The sequence below is a fragment of the Prenolepis imparis genome, unplaced genomic scaffold, assembly GCF_030444845.1.
Source record: "Prenolepis imparis isolate NDT839.2.m4 unplaced genomic scaffold, iyPreImpa1.0 SCAF_9, whole genome shotgun sequence".
Taxonomy (NCBI): Eukaryota; Metazoa; Arthropoda; class Insecta; order Hymenoptera; family Formicidae; genus Prenolepis; species Prenolepis imparis.
The window spans coordinates 7,399,888-7,418,842 of NW_028141167.1; the positions used below are offsets into that span (position 1 = coordinate 7,399,888).

At 33.0% G+C, this 18,955-nt stretch overlaps 2 protein-coding genes and 1 long non-coding RNA gene across 6 annotated transcripts in view; 1 reads left to right on the forward strand and 2 right to left on the reverse strand.

The window, feature by feature from the left end:
* The window catches only part of LOC145940353 (uncharacterized), a 126,876-nt gene that overhangs the window by 104,369 nt on the left and 3,552 nt on the right, over positions 1 to 18,955 (forward strand). For both annotated transcript variants that reach the window (XR_014426000.1, XR_014426001.1), the window contains exon 8: positions 49 to 90. This is a non-coding gene — a long non-coding RNA (uncharacterized LOC145940353). The remainder of the gene's footprint in view (positions 1 to 48; positions 91 to 18,955) is intronic.
* On the reverse strand, positions 5,881 to 11,654 carry Ctr9 (RNA polymerase-associated protein Ctr9). Of its 2 annotated transcripts, none has more exons than XM_083045936.1 (14): positions 11,541 to 11,654; positions 10,841 to 10,939; positions 10,525 to 10,764; positions 9,880 to 10,452; positions 9,676 to 9,795; positions 9,285 to 9,595; positions 8,629 to 9,154; positions 8,368 to 8,562; positions 8,174 to 8,290; positions 7,785 to 8,095; positions 7,419 to 7,714; positions 7,088 to 7,262; positions 6,168 to 6,818; positions 5,881 to 6,076 (listed from the first exon to the last, which is right to left on the reverse strand). In XM_083045936.1, the coding sequence occupies exons 1-14, from the start codon at positions 11,580 to 11,582 to the stop codon at positions 6,016 to 6,018; spliced, it is 3,717 nt and encodes a 1,238-aa protein (XP_082902062.1). In that variant the 5' UTR covers positions 11,583 to 11,654; the 3' UTR covers positions 5,881 to 6,015. The 2 variants fall into 2 exon arrangements, with proteins under 2 accessions (XP_082902062.1, XP_082902061.1); XM_083045935.1 differs by having other exon boundaries at positions 7,377 to 7,714.
* Positions 14,308 to 18,783, reverse strand: LOC145940710 (queuine/queuosine transporter SLC35F2). Of its 2 annotated transcripts, XM_083046163.1 has the most exons (9): positions 18,603 to 18,783; positions 17,597 to 17,712; positions 17,295 to 17,488; positions 16,476 to 16,635; positions 16,146 to 16,302; positions 15,854 to 16,064; positions 15,538 to 15,665; positions 15,205 to 15,400; positions 14,313 to 14,671 (listed from the first exon to the last, which is right to left on the reverse strand). In XM_083046163.1, the coding sequence occupies exons 1-9, from the start codon at positions 18,719 to 18,721 to the stop codon at positions 14,636 to 14,638; spliced, it is 1,317 nt and encodes a 438-aa protein (XP_082902289.1). In that variant the 5' UTR covers positions 18,722 to 18,783; the 3' UTR covers positions 14,313 to 14,635. The 2 variants fall into 2 exon arrangements, with proteins under 2 accessions (XP_082902288.1, XP_082902289.1); XM_083046162.1 differs by having other exon boundaries at positions 14,308 to 15,400.

Here is an 18,955-nt window from a genome sequence, read left to right on the forward strand (position 1 = left end):
CACACATATGTATATACATATTGCATAATTTGAATTTTTTGTTTTCAGATCAATGTGCTGTGTACTACAACTCCGCTACTGCACGTATCGGTGAGTGAGAAATTATTTATTTTATAATATTTCTAAAGCGGTAATGGGGGTATATATAATATGTTGAAAATATTAAAATAGTAACATATGTTTTAAACATAATATGTTATAATATCTTATCTGCGATTAATATTTTCTGACAAAAATCAGCTCTGATAATTGTCAAAAATATTAATCGAATTAAAAATATTATAACATCCTTTTCTAAAAAAGGCACGTTAAGTCGATTCTTGCAAGTATTGTTGCATCTTTTCCGATGCTGATTAACTGTTTCGATTCGCATTATGGGTTATATTCGTAGTATCGAGAGACTGTCATCGCGAGGGTTAGTAGTTTAACAATTTGTTCAAAATAAAATAAAATAATATGTTATAATATACTTTAAACTCAATTAATATTTAATGATAACTTTGATAGTTATCAGCTGATTTCTGTCAAAAAATATTAATAAAGCGTTAATTTGCTAATTAAATTTTAAAATAATAACATGGTAAAAAATTAAAATAGTAATATGTTGTAAATATATTGTATGCGCGATTAATATTTTTTGACAGAAATCAGCTGATAACTCAAAAATATTAATCGAGTTTAAAGTTTTATAAAATATTATTTAAAACATTATATTATTGTATTTAATTTTATTTTGAACAAATTGTCAAACTGCTAACCCTCGCGATGACAGTCTCTCGATGCTACGAATATAACGCACAACGCGAAAATCGAGGCAGCAATCAGCATCGCGGAGAAGAGGCAACAATATTTGTGAGAATTGACTTAACATGCCTTATTTAGAAAGGGATTGATTTACTCTCGATCTTTTGTCATTCGTTTGTTAATGTTGAGACAATAAATAAAAAACAATTACTAAGATATTTATATACGCCACGCACGCATAATACGCACTATAGAAATGCATCGATCTTCTTTTTAATCTTTCTCAAAGTACCAAGTCAATTTATTGGAAATATCTCTATTTATTATTGCTTATTACAACGAATTGCCAAATTAATTTCATTGTAGTTAATTGATATATTGATTTTTGCTCTTAATGTTTCAAAAAGCCCTAGACCTAAGTGTTATTTCCTTAATCGACGAAAGGCAATAATTCGATAACCATACCGTAACAACGACGCGATAACAATTCATAACCCTCGACGTAATGAGCGTTCGACATGACGAGTAGCATAAACGATGGATAACGTCGACAATTAATCTCGTTGAAGCAATTCAAACGAAAATGCTCGAGAATCTCGAGTACTGGCACTCGCAATAACGTTTGCAATAACGTCCGCGATTTTTGCTGTCCCAAAAGGCGAGCCGACCTGCATCCCAAGTCATTAATCAACAATCATTAACCTTTATTAAAGCAATTTTATTTGATTGCCCTCTTTTACGCAATCTTGCATTTGCGAAAATTAAATTTCCGGAGAAGCGGAAATTCGATTCAAAGGCTAGATTTCTTCAAATGTAATCGCGTGTATTTTCTTTCGCTCGATGAGACAAGATAACTCAAACGAATTATGAAAATCGTTTCTTGTAAGAAAGATTTTATTTCTCGAATACTCTCGAGTCTTCTTCGGTTTTAATATAATAATATAATAGTGAATGCAAAAGAGAGAGCACGTTTTCAATGATTATATAAATTAAGAAATGAAGATATACTCTCTTACTTTTATTGCTTCTCAGTTTTTAAACAGCAGAGGTTTCTTTACGGATTTTTTAATCGAATTATAATTAATAAATTAATATATTTTAGAGATCTGAAAACAATTTAAGAAATTATAGAAATCTAAAAATTTAGCAAAATTGCGTTTGTAAATATATTAAATTCTAATATTAAATAAAAATATAAATAAAAGAGAATATATCGCAACAGAAAACAAAAAAGAATTAAAAAGAATTAAGAAGAATTAAGAAGTTCACAATAAATTTAGAAATAATTTTAAACTAAACGCACGCGGCACAAATTGGCTTTGACATATCTATGGCTATGCATAATTCCGCAGTACTAAGTTGTAGAACTAATTAAACTCCAGTCAGTACCAAGGAGTAAAGTTAGGGCAGTTCACTTATTTCAATGATTAGTTTCGTGAAATTTCGTATATGTAATCACTGCAAGAAATAAAGATTGTTAAAGCTGAAAATGCAGCTCTATAATTTCCGTTTAGATTAACTTACTTATTTTATGTATAAAAAAATTAACTGTTTAATTCGAAAAAATATACTAGAACAGCAAAAGCAAGATTACACACATTGTATACTTATTCACGTATCGTATACTTTTCTTAAAATTCCTTGCGATTTTTGTTTTGGTGATTTATTTCAATTCAACGAGATAGACACCAATTAAACACACAATTAATTGGAGCAGAACTAATAACTAACTTTAACCAACAACTTTTGGCAAAGTGATATCTTGTTTCGCGCAGCAGCGTCAAATTAACTTAATTAGAAGGGCCGGAAAGGACGGGAAAAAAAGCAGAATAAACTGAAACAACAAAAGCGTTGAAGTAAGTCGGGACCAATTCAGCTGGATTGGCAAATGGTAGAAAAAGAGAACGGACGCAGATAGAAGCGAGAAAATAAATCTACGCGCCGGTAGATCGAAATGGTAAATATTTGGAGCTTTCAGTATACCCGGCGTAGTATAGGGCTCGGACTCGCACCCTCTTTCCCTAATATCTCCATCCTCTTCGCCGACCTGGATCCTCTTGTATATCAAACTGAAGATTTCCCTCTAGATGTATAGAGTACACGTATACTTCAACGAAGATTGTGCTTGCGAACTTTAGCGGTCGTAACGATAAGGGACGGAGATTCTGGCGCACGCTATCTCTGGAAGTCCAAATCTACTCATTTCCCAATTATTATCATAGGATCTTTATGGGATCTCATGTAATTGAGATATAATAAAAGTTCGTGGAAAAAATATTTGTTTGATAGAGAATATATATACACACACACACACATGTATGTATATATATATCGTTGTGATAGAATGCTTTATATAAATGTCATTGCTTTATATAAATGCTTTATATAAATGCTTATACAAATCTCCCAACGAATAAAAATATCACTGAAAAAAAAATTTGTTAACTTGACTAAACCTTTCAACTAAATATTATTTTATTAATTGAACATATAGAAATATTTAAATTAAATATAGCATATATTAAATCTAACAAAACGTATATTTGACTTAAATATTAATATATGTTCAATTAATAAAATAGTAATTTAGTTGAAAGGTTTAGTCAAGTTAACAAATTTTTTTTTCAGTATACAAAAATTGAGACTTTTCTTACGCTAATATCTAAAAGCAAGTAATTACACAAATAATAATTTAATGTTAATAAGTAAAATGCAGCCAATCAAATTTGCTGAATTTAATCCGTAATTTGCCAACAATTATCAATGACAGACGGGCCGAAAATTACGCATGGGAAATTCAAAGCATTCGCTCTTCCGTATGCAGCAGCTGATAGCGTCATTATGTATGTATATGGGATGGAATCTTGCTTTCCACGTGTGGTATCTAGATTTATCGAACTTTGGATATTATTGAGATTAAATATGGAACATAGCTATCGTGAAAAAAAACTTCGTTTAGAAATAAAGAAATAAAATCCTGGACAGTTGGACAAAATAACCGGACCGATAAAGTAAAGCTTGGGAAAAAATATAAAAATATCCGAATAAAATTCGGATCCTTATATAGAAAAAGTTTTGTAACAAACAAAACGAATAGAAATGATGATGAGTCTTAGTTTTTTATGGATAGATATAATATATATCAAATCGTTTTTTTTTTTTAATCTCTATATGCGCGTATATGTAAATGTTATTAGTTGCCATATATGGCCTCTGAAATTTGCATCATATTACCGATCAAAAATTTTAATTTATCACTAAATAATAATGAAAAATATATTAGGATTGTCTTATTTATACGTTATCTTAAGGAGTGACAGGTATATTGTCAAGAATATGTCAGAAGACGTGTATAATATTACCTGCACCTGACAGGAAGTTATCGCAGACTATAAATGCGATGGAACTAGGCTGCCTTCTATGATAAAGTTCGATCGAGTACACGTTAGAGTTAAAGACGGGCGATAACAGGGGTAACACGATGGATAGGGTGAATCGTTTATGAGAGACATATTCATGAGAGAAAATCGAGGGGAGAACGAACGTCTCGATAATAGAAACGATGTTGCAATTTCATCGAGTACGCTCATTAATTAAAATACGTTAAGGTGATTAAACGCGCGGACAACAGAAACGGACTGGAGAATACGGAAATGCGATTACAATTAAATTATAATTATGTGCGAGCACTGATGCGCCGAAACCAGTTAATCCGTTTTCTACAAAGACCATATTCGTGTAACATTCATAATGAAATTACCACGTGGTGTGCTTTTCCACGTGGAACTATTGCACAGAGACGCGACTCTGCTTTTCCACCTAAATATCCCGTTTACACCTCAATTTAAACATTAACATATGCATCAAACATCGCTGAAGAGTTTTCTACAAACGTGTTATTTATGATTTATTCATTTCTTTTAATTAATTCATTATATATCTCGCGATGTAATAATACAATATATAGAGAGATTTCGCTCGGTCTTTCTTATTATATAATTATACGTGAATGTAATTATATATGAAATTACGGTATTTCTCCTTAAGGAAATAGCATCTCACATCAGCACATTAGATCGTTGCTTATTAAATGGAATTTATGAGAAAATACAAAGGGATTGATATAGATATACGATGGCAAAGCAAAGCAAATGTTGTATAAATAAAGGTCAAAAAATTAGAGCCAAGTGCCAAGGAAATAGGATTGTCATTGGACAAATGTACGTAAAATGCCGTATGTCACTCACTTCACGAATGGATATTAATAATTGATTTTACATCGCTTGTAAGATCGATATGTGTACTGCTCCCTACACCCAACAGCAGTCGTATAATCATATTTGCATACCTACGTGTACGTTCGAACGTGGCAGCGCCAACTGTCTGACCAAACGGATATATCGACTATACAATTTAACAATTCGTGCGAGTATCGTTAGTTATTTCGTGAAATAAAAGTGAGCAGGTTGAAAGAAATAAAACTTTTCTATTCATTCAAGAGAAAAAAGTAATGTAAAGTGCGATTTTATTGACTTTTTTTATTAGCATTGCGGATATTATAATATAAAACAATTTATTTCGACACAGAACATTTTTCTATATAATCTTTTATTTTATATTTCTCCTATATTTTTTCCGCTGCGGCGCAGTATAAAATACTATAAAACGCAAAAAAAATACTATGTTACTTTTTATTATTATTATTAAAAATAGGAGAAAAATGAACGAAAAAAATTATTTGTTTATAATTAATACATAATATAAAGGAAGCCGAAATAAAAGTCTGCATATAATAATGTGTAGATAATGTATGCGTAGATAATGTATATTTAATAAATTGCGCGAGAATCGCAATTAACTTGGAAATATTTGGAAGTATTTTCCAATACTATATACTATATATATTTTTTTAGTTAATAATATATCTTACCAATTGGGACAAAATGGCAAGCAGTAGCCGAAAATAATATATCAGATTCAAGAAAAGAAAAATACGCGTATAAAAAAATAAGCATTTGATTATTTGGCAATAATTTATTGATTTTATAATAAAAAAAACATAAAAAGAAACGAAATCGTCTATGTCAGGATACTTCTTAAAAATTACAGAATCAAGAAAAATAAATCCAGCAGGAGTTGTGAACCATATTTTGTGCAACTTTGTAATGAAAGAACTTTATAAAGTAATCTTCAAAAATGTGTGTGTATATACACGCGTATATTCTTTTTCTTTTCTTCATCATGATAGCTACAGCTGCAAGAGCGGCCAGTTTATTCGCTATCGCTACCACCGCTACCCGATACTGACTTTCTAGACACCGGGGACGCAGAACTACGGAAAGAAATAATATGTCAGAGATTCTGGAGTATTAAAAACGTAATATATAGATTTATTAATAATGTTATATAAAAAGAACACTTACCGCGCCGATCCACTCGGACTCCGACTTCGAGAACCGCTCTTTGATCTGGAACGCGATCGGGATCGTGATTGCGATTTGCTGCCACTTCTCGATCTTGATTTAGATCTCGAGACAGACTTCGATTTAGATCGCGATCGACTCTTGCTTCTCGATCGACGTTCCTCCGAGCCCGAACGAGAGCCGCTTTTAGATCTGGACCTTGAACGCGACATGCCTTTCCTTGAACCCGTTGGCGACCTCGACCTGGAATCGCTTTTTCTTGAACTTGACCTTGATCTTGTTTTCGATCCGCTTCTCCGCGAGCCGCTGTTAGACCTTGATCGTGAGCCGCTTTTACGCGAGCCCGACCTCGATCTTGACCTGCTTTTGGCCGAGCCTGATCTTGACCCGGATGCTGAGCGGCTTCTTGATCTCGAAACGCTTCTGGACTTGGATCCAGAGGCGGATCGAGATCGAGAGCGCGACCGTGATCGCGAACGAGAAGCGGAACGCGAACGCGAACGCGAACGTGAACGTGAACGCGAGCAGCTTCTCGAGCGACTTCCAGATTTCGACCTTGAACGTGACCGTGATCGAGAAGCGCGAGAATTTTCCGAATCAGATGCAATTCGTCTGCTGCCATGTGGTTGATTCTCGTTGCCACTTTCGCCACTGTTAACCATAAAAATTATCCAAATCTTAACATGATTATATAACTAATTTGGATTTTATTAATATTGAAAACTAAATTATTAATGTTTTAAAAAAGTTCTAATTACTTAATACTATATTCCTAAAATAATTTAGAAACACGAAATGTAAATATCGCGCATGAGATTCCTAGGGGAAATCTTTAAAATTCTTAATCCTTCGATTTATTGAAAGTTATAAAATTAAAGACAATTGTCATATTAAGATAATATATCATCGAATGTATTTACCCGCTGGCGATCTTGAGTCCACCGGTATCACTATCCGATTCGCTCGTCGAGATAGTTTCCTTTGATTTAATTTTACCCTTGAAAGTCTCGACCGGGCCCCTACGCGTAGATTTTTCTTTCCTAGTCCTAGTATTCCTCTTGCCACGCTTACGTTTCGGTTGATCGCTTTCCGATCCTACAAAATAAACGTTTGATCAAAGATATTGTTGAGAAGTATCAAACTCGATAATTATAAAATAAAAGATTCCTCAGGATACGTTGTAAAGAAAAATAAAAATTGATTTTTTACCGCTATCGCCACTTCTGGCTTCCTTCCTACGTTTGCCTTTACCTCTGCTCTTCCTTTCTTTCATTTCACTGCTGGGTTTCCTCTTACGTCTTCTTTCTTTCGGCGCTTCCTCTCTGCTTTCGTCTCTGTCAGATCCTCCGCTGTCACTGATATATTGATCAGTTCGAACTCTTTTACCCTTTCTTCCAGGCTTCTCCGATGGCATCTCTCCGAATACCAGAGCGTTCTTAGTTTTCTCCACATATTCTTGTCGCTTTTGTAACATTTCTTCTTCTTTCTGACGACGCATCTCTTCCAGTTTACGTTGTTCTTCCGTTTGACGCATTTTGAAAGCTTGTCTGTGAATTTAAGAGGAATTAGTGAATAATAATAAAAAAAGAAACAATTTTTTCAAAGAAAACGACGTACCTTTCTTCTTCTTGCTTTCGCCTCAACATTTTCTCTTCCTCGTCTAATCTTCTAGCTCTAGCGACGTGATACTGCGCTTGTGATAATAAATCTTGGCATCTCCTAGCTTCACCCTCAGCTAATTGCTCCATTCTGTCGCCATGCGCTGATAAATACTGGAAATATTTATGCGAAAGACCTAGTTCATGAACTGCTTGAAGTACAGTGGTCAAAGTTGATTTTTCATCTTTAAGAATTTGCGTGGCTAACCGTTGGAGTACAAGGGCAATGTTATATAATAAGACGGTATCTTGCGGAGCTACTCGACGTGCCTAAAAATATATTGATAAATTCGTATTAAATATTGAAATGAAAATTAATATCAGAAGAGTTCATATACAGCTAATTACTTTTAATAATGTCAACTTCGCTTCTTTTAGTTTGCCAGCTTTGAAATAAGCTCTTCCAAGATATTGCAAGACTTCAACATGGTGATATCTATAGAATTTGCGCAAGCAATTTTCGTACTGCAATATATAAAATATGTTAAATTAATTATATCGAAATTAATCAAATATTTTTCGTATCAACTATTATTATTTACCATTTGAATAGCGCTGACAAACTGCTTCTGTTCCACATAAATATGTGCAATGTTCAGCCAAACATCACAAAATTCTGCCGTTGCTTCGCGCACTTGAGCAAATATATCTCTGGCTTCGTTAACGCAACCCTTATGCGCAAGTACTGCGCCAATGCCGTTCGCAGCCCAGATATTCTTCGGATCATTTCTCAAAACCTAACAAATTATATTAATCATAATCACGAGCATTTTAATTATTTAAATAACACTGCGTTTTATTACCTGCTTGTACATGGCTAATGCACGATCCTGATGTCGCTTCTCTCTTTCTTTGTCCTTTCCACTTTGATGTAATGTCTGCAACCAGATATTGCCCAGAGCTATCAAAGAATAAGCATCCGTGCTTGTTGTTGGATTTTTCAAAATTCTCTCGAATTTCTTTTGACCAGGACCCCATTCCATCTTGGCCAAGTGCAGATTGCCCAGCAATGACCATGCGTCTGGATGTTCATTATTGATTCTCAGGGCATCCTTAAACCAATCGGACGCCTCGTATATCTGCCCTTTGTCTCTAGCCATGCAACCGAGTCTCAAATAACAGTCAACATAATTCGGATGCTCCTTCAAAATATCTTTGTATAGTTTTTCCGCTCGGTCGAATATGCACAATGCCTCATTAAGACGCGCTAAATTATACGTTGTTGTCACTGCTATCGAATTATAATATACCGAATCATGCAGAGCATCTGCTTTCGAACGTGCCAAAGATTCCTCCAAATTTTTTCTCGCCTCTTCCAAGTTACCGAGTCTAAAAATAAAAAATAGATATTTTGTTATCTAATAAAACAAATATAATATGTGTATATATATATATATATGTATATGTATATGTGTATATATACACACACAAAACAAATGTAATATATATATATATGTACCTGTAATGTAACGCTCCTACGTTATTTAAGATTTCTGGGGGGATATCCGCTTGAACTTTTTCCTTCAAGATTCTAGTCGCGGTTCCATAAGCATTCAAGGCTGCATTTAAATCACTTTGTTCCAATATTTGTGCTAATTCAATCCAAGCTTCGACATCATCAGGAAACTGCTCTGTTACTTTTCGCAAATGATTTTTTGCGATGTCACGTTTTGATTGCGAACTCGAGTTAGCATAAAGAGAGCCGAGGATCTTCATAGTTTCGTAATTTCCCGGTTGTGCTTTCAGAACTTTCTCGAAGCATTGAGCAGCCTTTGTAGTTAGATAAATAATCACGTTATATCTTTATACGATTACAGTTTTAGTTAGCATATAATATTGCGTGTTCTTACATTCTCGGCATCACCACGATAAACGTACATCTGTCCTAAACCAAAATGCGGTAATACGAATACAGGTGGAGCGAATTGCGTCGCCTGATAATAATATTGAAATGCTTGATCGTAATCACCCTGAAATATTTTTAATTATTATTATACGATAACACAATGTAATAGCGAAAATATTTTTAACTGCACTAATACTTTATGACTTACTTGAACGTGAAATGCTCTGGCTAATTGATAGCAACTTTCTGCCCGCATGGCTTCATTTTCCGTATTGTGAAACGCGTGTAGCGCTAAATGCTGAACTTTATTATAATCTTTTTTGAAAAAGAAATGGTTTGCCAAGTGATTTAATACCATCGGATTTGTCGAATCGATCGTGTAAGCCTTTGATAACATCTGCACACCAGTTCTTATGCTGTCAGGCTGTTGCTGATTTAGTTTCAAAACTGAAAGTCCAACGAGCGCACCAACGCATTGTCCATCCAACTGCAAAGCCCTTTCGAACGCGAGTCGCGCTTTTTCTTGATTGTTCAATTTCATAAAACAATGTCCCATTCCCAATCTAACAGCGGCTGGGCAGTGTGGATTGGTCCTGAGAGCTTTCTTATAAAATGCAAGAGCACCTCTGTAGTCCTTTTTGTTAAAAGCAATACAGGCTTTGCCAAGTAAAGAAGGTATATTATTTGGTGACTGATTTAACACAAAATTAAATTGTGCATCAGCCTGCTCCATTTTATCACCTTCAAGCAGACAGAAATAAGCTCGGCCGAGCAAATGATTCTGTAATAATAATAATAATTAGCAAATATAAAAACTTACGAATGTTGCTATTCAAACAGAAACAATATATACCTGATCATACATGATGATCTTGTCAGCTGTTGTATACAATAACGTGGCTTTTGTAAAGAGATCTCTTTTTTTATCCTTATTTTTTTCTTTATTGGCTTCCTGGACATAATAGGCTGCCAGCATGTCAAGGGCTCGCATTTGATCTTTTTCATAGTCACGATAGTCAATATTTGCATCAATACGAGAAGATTCAAGTATCTTAATAAAATCTTCAATCTTTTGTTGTTTATAATACTCAAGCTGAAAAGGAAAATTAACTCGTTAGGTAAATATCATTGTACATACTTTATCTTAATTAAAATTATCCGTTACATACGGCCAAATTGACCCAGATATTAAGCTGGGCATGTTCTTGCCGCAGAATACCCAAAACTTCATCTCCATCTGGTAATTGATCTAAACAAAGTTCTATAACCTGTGAAATTAAAAACAAAAAAACTATTAAGATCTTTGATAAATTACTTTTCAAAATATATTTACTGTTTAAAGAAATGTTTGAACTACGTATAACTATAACACACATGGAAGTAAAGAAAAATAATTAAGTAACTTTTATATTTAATTGTATATCTCGAGTATAAAAAAAATCATGAGCACAATTTACAGTTACACATTGATACACACAAGATACAAGTATAAATAAAGAAAATTAATATTTGAAAATGTTCACATTCACATATGTGGAGTAAGACAATCCAGATAAGGTAAGATAAAAGTCAAAGTAAACCGTCACATTTTTTCTAAAAATTCCACAAGAACGATTAATTCAATTGGCAAATTGTTGAAACAGTATCATTTCAGAATCAAAATTATTATAATTTTGTAATATATACATGAGTTTTCTTCTTTTCTTCAAATCAGAAAACACTCTCTTCGTTGAGGTTAAGTTTATAGTGATATTGCCAATTGTCGAAAAAAATGCATATTTTATGTAATTCACATATTTTTATTATTATCGGGATCTCACTACGATACTCGTAAATTAACAATATAATCAATAGAATAGGAATATTCACCTCATCTGTATCGCGAAGTGGTATCTCTATAGAGCCCGCCATTGCAACATGATACCACGATAGAACCACAGTATATACTGTGATAGAACTGTTGGAAAATATACTGCTACACAACACGATCGTAATATATATAGTATATATAGCTTTGCCTTCTCCATATAAATTTCAGCAATGGCACATGATCCGCACGATGGCCTATCACATTTAAGCTTCTCCGGGAATGGTATAACGTAACGAATAATGATTGGTTCGCCGTTTTTTTCTGCGTGCCTTGCTTGTGCGCATGCACATGCTATGCTATTCATGGACACGCACTCATTGTCAATCACACACATCCTATCTAGATATTCGTACATTATGACTGTTCATTATGCAGGAAAATTAAATGTTCGCAAAGCCTACTCTGACAATTTAATAGCTTTACATTTAGCGTTTGTATATATATAAATTAAAAAAAAAAAATATATATATATAATTAATTATATAAAATATATATCATCTTTAAAAAATAACACAAACTACATTTTTTTGAGAATCGGGATTGTAAGAATTAAAAAATTTCAAATCTAAAGACTTGAAATATACGAAAACTTAAACAGATTGGCAGAGAGAGAGAGAGAGAGTTTAGGAGAATAATTAGATAAATTAAAGAGAGAGTAATTTTAAAAACTCCAACTTTATTACTATTTTTTTTTTGTCTACATTATGAGCAAGATTATGATTTAAGAAGGGATAAGTTAACTATTGCTACAAAACTCATTGTCAGTCTCAGAGTCTTTACAAATTATTATTTATATAATGCATTTTAAAACTCGTACTTAAAATAAAGGATATTTTATATAATTTTTATATAATGTAAATACTGTTAACATAAATGAATTAATCTATATTTAATATATATTATATTGTTACATATCTATATAATCAAATATTTTTAATATAAAACAATATTTTGTTATTAAAGAAAGTTATAGACGATTACAGCTCGGAATAACGTAACGAATATAATAATGCATATAATAATATATATAGCATTGTTGTGAATTTTTTGAGCATTATTTGCAATCTATTAGAATCTAAAGTTATAAATAATGAAGATGTTAGTTTAGAATTTTTCTATAGAAGTAACGATGGTTAGGAAACTCTGTTACTATATAATCTTGACTCCATTTTGATCTTGAAAAGATACTTTAGAAAATACTACACGTTATATTATTACGTCTTAATTGAAAGGTGTTTTTAAAAAATAAGAATATATACAAATCATTTTTTAAATATATGCAAATGCATAATCTTTTTCAGACAAATAACAAATAATATCACGACAATATAAGTAAAACATATGTATATATGGAAATTAATAATAATAAGCTAATAATTAAACAATACACATATAATAGTCATATATCTATCAATTGTTTTCATTTTATATGATTTCGATGAATAATGTCAAAACGAGAGTATTCTTATCTCGCATATATGTATATGATAATAGTGGTCAAAACGAGATTTTTTGTGCATAAGAGAATATTGTGTATAAGTGTATAATTAATATTGTTAATTAATTTTTCATTCATCATAAAATTTGAGAATAAAATATTGTGAACACATTTCATATAGTTTAAAGTGGACAATCAACTATATATAATATAGGAAATTTTTACTTTAAATTAGCACCTTATTTTTCAGTATTCTTAACTTGTATTATATATATTAGCTACCTATTATAAGATTGATTTATTGAATAATTGTGATAATATATTTGAGTAACGTGTAACAATCAGATTAAAATTGTGTCGAGTTTAGATTTTCTGCTCACCCTGTGTAAATCCCTCGGGATTTCATTACGATTATTGTGATCTCAACAAAAAAGTAGATTATTGACGAGACTATTAGTTTTTGCATTGGTAGATTTAATCGTTATTATACTTTATGAGCGAGAATATAAATGAGTATAATGTTTTAATTGTTGTTTGCACTGTGTGATGATGTTGATTCATTATGGTTGCAAATCGTACTATTGTAATAGAAGAATAGAACAGTGTTATATAGTTAAGAAGTTGTCTTACACTGATGGTATTAATTTGTATTAATTATCGAGTTCGTCGCATTAGATTATCTAAAAATTTTTTTCTTAATTAACCCGTTGTTATCATATAACTTATAAATATATCTATATATACTATAATATATCGATTGTAATAGTTGTAACAAATTTCCACGAAGATATTTCGTGTTAATATAAAAAATTCAAGTGAAAATGAGTACACAATGTACGTAAAACGAGTATATATATATATATATATATACGTTTGCATTCACATTTTTCTAGATCTACAATTTGAGTGCTAATAGATTTTGACATTTGGCACGCTTTGTTTTCATACTATCTCACATCTACATATATAAACAGTACTGAGAATGTTTTTGATTAGAAGGATTATATTAATATCTAATTGGATACATTTTGATTCTATGACCGTTTCTTTTTTAATTTAATCCGATATTTAAATTAAATATACAAAAACACAATCAATACAAAATCATTAATTTTAAATACAAATTAAATAAATTATTTTTTTTCTTATTTTTATTGGAATTTAACTATTGGTATGTTATGTCATCAAAATTTAACTATAATTAAAAGTGTGTATAGCTATTAATTTAATGTAAAAATATAATGATTAAAAATAGTACAAATATATTAAATAATATAGCAATTTTTACGTATTAATAATACGAAAAACTCTAAATTATACTTATTTAAATAATATCTAATTATATAACAATATATACATTTATTAAATTTATACCAAATATTGAAATATCATATATCAAATATTGAATTAATGCTACTTAAAGACAATTTAACTATCGCCTTGTTTGTTAAATACAATTAATATTATATAATAATTTCATACGGTTATCAAAAAAGAGAATTTTTGGACTGTATATGTACTATCGTTCGTATTAGTCATTGTGCCAATATATAAACATTTTTCGTTCGCTTTAAGGGCCTCGTTTTGAGAAATGTTGCATTTTGAAGAAAGTAATCACGCGATATTCTATTCTAGGCAGTCGTTTTCTTCCACTTATTAATTACAGGCAGAATCGCTCTTCCCGTTCGCAGCCTGAAACCGTCACAGATTTCATTTACATCTTTTCAAGTTCAAATAAAGAAATCACGCTATCAGAGGCAAATAAATGACCGCGCGAGTTAAAAAATTATTTTGTGGCTTACAGACAATGTATTCATTGTTGCATATTATAATATACCATATCGAGTGTATTATCAAATATAATATAATGACATCTAAAAGTTACATGTTTATTCTAATTTTATGTATCATTTGATTTTGCTGCTCTTCTTGCGAGTCAGTAGCGTTATGCAATTTTTATTCTAAAGTCGTTTTTGGAAAATAAATCTAGCAATTTTTTTTTTTTAATATAAACTGTTTTACGACGTAATGTAAAATCATATTATCGAAAAAATGAACAGCTCTCGAGAAATTGTTTAATTACGCGGATTCCATCTGCCTCGGATATCCGTGAGGTCACCTGAACCTTGAACTCGTGCCAAGTTCGTCCCCGACAGATATCAGGACGAGTTTTTCGTATCGAAATACGAATTGGAGGATACGCGTGGCATCGATTTTGATGCTACCTTCAAATTCGCCTGACTGCCGTAGAAGGAGGTGAAGGCCGTGTCGGAGCTAACGCTTAGGGGTAGGCTCGTTGCGTCCATGGTTTCCCTTTCGCTACCGAGGGTAGATGCCCTGATATCGAGGGTGCCGCTCACCCCGGACATTCCGGAACTCGTGGCCATCTCTACCTCGCCGACGTCGGGATGGGACATGTGTCTTAAATTATTTTGAATTATTAGAATGTTTAGAATATATTTAAAAACCGATATTATCATTACTTTAATTCACGCTCTTATTTATTTCGGAGATATCGATAATTAATTTATATTCGCGATATTTAACGCGAACTTTACCTGTAATCTGGGATAGGCGGTTCGATATGCTGCCTTCGTGAATTCGATGATATTGGTGTTCTTTTTATTGCATATATGTATATACCGGTCATCGTGAGTGTATACGAAACAAAGTATAGCGCGTGAAACTAGAACAGTCGATGAGAAAAATGTCAGTATTTATGTACGTTATATTGTGTAACTAAAAGTTAATTCTGAATTATCTGCATTATTAGAGATTTTCATTTTTTATGCATATCTAAAAGTATTGACTGAATGAGAGCACGCGATGGATTATATCGAGTGACAGTACTAGCAATGCAGATCAATGGCCTACCTTGTAATGATGATTAAGCATTCCAACTAATATATTAAAGGAATCCGAAGTGAGTAGTGCCAGCTGTAAGGCGGTAGCGCCAGATTCAAACAATATTACCGGCACCAGAGAGAAGAACATAAATTGCGTGATGCAATAGAGAATCAGGATTGTTATTACGGGTGCGTTGTCCCAGTGGAACGCCTCTATTTGAAATCTCTCGAGCACAGCGCTGTATTGAAACGATCGAGGAAAAAGTAACTCTCATTCAAGGCACATTCATTAGTCTCAATTTTAATTATAAAGTACTCACGTTTGCATGCAGCTCAATATTGTGCCAAAGAAACCGATCATGCCTAAATATTCAATAATATCGACTGTTTTAACGGCCAGCTCTTGCAGGACCGTCGTCACCGAAAACAATACCGCGCCGCCGAGACAAAGCATATCGCCGACGAGTTGATTCTTTCCTGAGTAAATAAGTAATGATAATAATAACTTGAATTTACTATAAAAATATAATAAAAGCTGCGACACGTCAAAAAAGATATCAGAGCGATAAAGTGTGTAATAATAATTTTCTGTTGCTCTCTTCTATCGTGCAGTAGCTATCTATTTGCATTTCATCATTGTTAGTAATTACCGGTAGCCGTAGGATTATTGTCATCTATACCAGCCCAAACCAAGCATCCGACGCCCATTAAACAAACGGACACACCGACGATGTGCACCATTCTGTATCTGACACCCAGTACTAGAAACGAGAGTACCAAGGCAACCGGTATCGCCACGCAATCAAGAAGCTAAAAATATATATTTTGTCGTTTTTTTTAGTAGTTTATATATTAGTAATTTTCATAATAGTATTTAAATATTGTACATAAAAATGTCCAATACATTTAAAGCACGCAACAATAGATGGTTCGTAATGTTTGCAACGCGTTTGATTAAGAATGAATAGCTCGGACAACGTGCATTGTTAGGTCGAAGACTCATCGTCCTCCTTTTCGCTATATAGCCGCGCAGTTACAATACCTGTTCTATACATCATTCACAGCTGACGCAAGTACTACGCTTGTTAGATAACACGAGTGCAAACTATACAGACGCAAAGTTATATGCGCGAGTAGGAAATCGTATATTAAACGACAAAAGTTACGTCGCAATGAGGCTTATTTTTAAACACGAGTGGAAAATAATCGCGAAACTGACAAATTATTATCATAGATCATTTGTAATATAAAAATTGTAGATGCAATTAAATGTAAAAAAATTATGAACATACAGATAAATAATTATTTAAAAAAGAACGATAGTTATAAAAAATATTAAATTATTCAAATCAATAATCTGTTACAAAATATATATATTTCTATAAAAATAAGAAACTTAATTATCATATTTGAATCTATATCGTACTATGCTTCTGATAAGATATCTGCTTGAGTATTAACGCACACACCTGTATGCTGGCGAGGCTAGTAAATTGATGTGACGATGTAATAAGCGTGCATGCCTCAACGTCAATCAGTGCTAACAGCAAGTATCTCCAGCCACGGGCTCTTATGACGGAAATTAGGCCATTCCCCACACCTCTGCAGGACATCCACGTTGTATAAACTAAGCACATCATCACGTAATGTGGAAGATTTTGCCCTGTCCCGCAAAAATGATAATCGATTAATAAATGGAGAGAAAAGTTTTGAACATCGCTTTCAATGACTAAAAGTCTTGAGATGCAAAATTCTTAAATAAATAGATTACCTGTTGGAAGGGAAAGCTTGTAAAGCGAGGCGGTGTTTATATGATGATTTACGAGCGTCATGATGCACAGCACCAGCGAGAGAAACTGGCCCATTATTATTGCCCTCCATACTGCCCTGTTTAACGCATTAACAAAAACAATTGTTATTTATTTTGAACTTATTTATCTCTATGTGTATATTGGTGTATGTATGTATTATAAATTATATAATTCTATATTTTTAACTAGAAATTTAAATAGGCAAATTAATAATTTTATTATAAAGTTTTAATATACAAAGTTTAATTACTTAAAAATTTATATTCTCTAACACAAGAAATGTGTATATTTTATGTGGAAAAAATATGCAATTAATTTTTCTTAGAAGGAATTATTCAATTTTTATTAAATATCTCATCGCGTTACTTTAAGTAGTAATATCCGGGAACGATCAGACCTAATCGCGTTTTCGTGCCGACCATGCGGCAAAGCACACAACACGTCGCACGAAAATAAATAAATAAATTTATGTATTAAAGAATAATTGAAAAGAGATTTCTAAATTAAGAAAGAGATCAAAGTTCTATCATTTTCGAAAAAGATCAAAGACGATTTGTAAAAGAACTCTTTAAAAAAAAGAACACTGAAATATATACATATTTTACAAAGAGAGGGTTTATGAATTCTACACACGTAAAATTACACTAATACTACTATCCGAATTTCCGGGTTCGTATTGTCGTACTATATCGATTCGTTGTCAATCGTTACTATGTTTGTTGTGCCCAAGATATTTGCGATTCAAACTAAGATTACCGAATTACGAAATTACTCCACAATTATCCACAACGTCGTTACATCAATCACGAGGAACTGTACGAGGAAACGTAGCTAAACACCCGCCACTTTCATGCCCGGGTCGTTCGCCCCTCCCGCTCGATCCCACCGTTCCTACGAAATGGTATAGGGCGGAAAACACACGCAGTAGCTCCTGCAAGCGTTTAGGTCCCGCGGTTACTCACGTACCATCGGCCTAGCTCGGATATGTAATTTTCAATTTTGTCACACACTCCATTCCTGGCCTGCATCGCCGGATTTTGAACGCCGTGACGATCGCCCACCGGTCCACCCATGCCATGGTGCATTTTCACCCTGAAGACTCCTCGCCGACGAGCGGCTGCTGGACCGAGGCGCTTGCGCGACCTCCTTCCTTCCTCGGCGCGGAGGGACACGCCGTTACTCTTGTTGCTCTTCCCTCTTTCTCTCTCTCTCTCTCTCTCTCTCTCTCTCTTGTTTCCCTTGGGTACGTATCGCGATGGGAAATATGAGATTTTACTATACCACGACATCGATGCGCGATATGGCGTCGTGATGTCGCA

Excerpts from the sequence above, each read along its gene's own strand:
- Ctr9 (XM_083045935.1), bottom strand. The coding sequence starts at position 11,582 with ATGGCGGGCTCTATAGAGATACCACTTCGCGATACAGATGAG. Across the intron at positions 9,155-9,284 it reads GTAGGAGCGTTACATTACAG|ACTCGGTAACTTGGAAGAGG; the intron begins GTACATATATAT and ends TTTTATTTTTAG. Across the intron at positions 7,263-7,376 it reads AGCCAGAAGTGGCGATAGCG|GATCGGAAAGCGATCAACCG; the intron begins GTAAAAAATCAA and ends TTTATTTTGTAG.
- LOC145940710 (XM_083046162.1), bottom strand. The coding sequence starts at position 18,721 with ATGCACCATGGCATGGGTGGACCGGTGGGCGATCGTCACGGCGTTCAA. Across the intron at positions 17,713-18,602 it reads ATATCCGAGCTAGGCCGATG|GGCAGTATGGAGGGCAATAA; the intron begins GTACGTGAGTAA and ends TGCGTTAAACAG. Across the intron at positions 16,636-17,294 it reads CTAGCCTCGCCAGCATACAG|CTTCTTGATTGCGTGGCGAT; the intron begins GTGTGTGCGTTA and ends ATATATTTTTAG.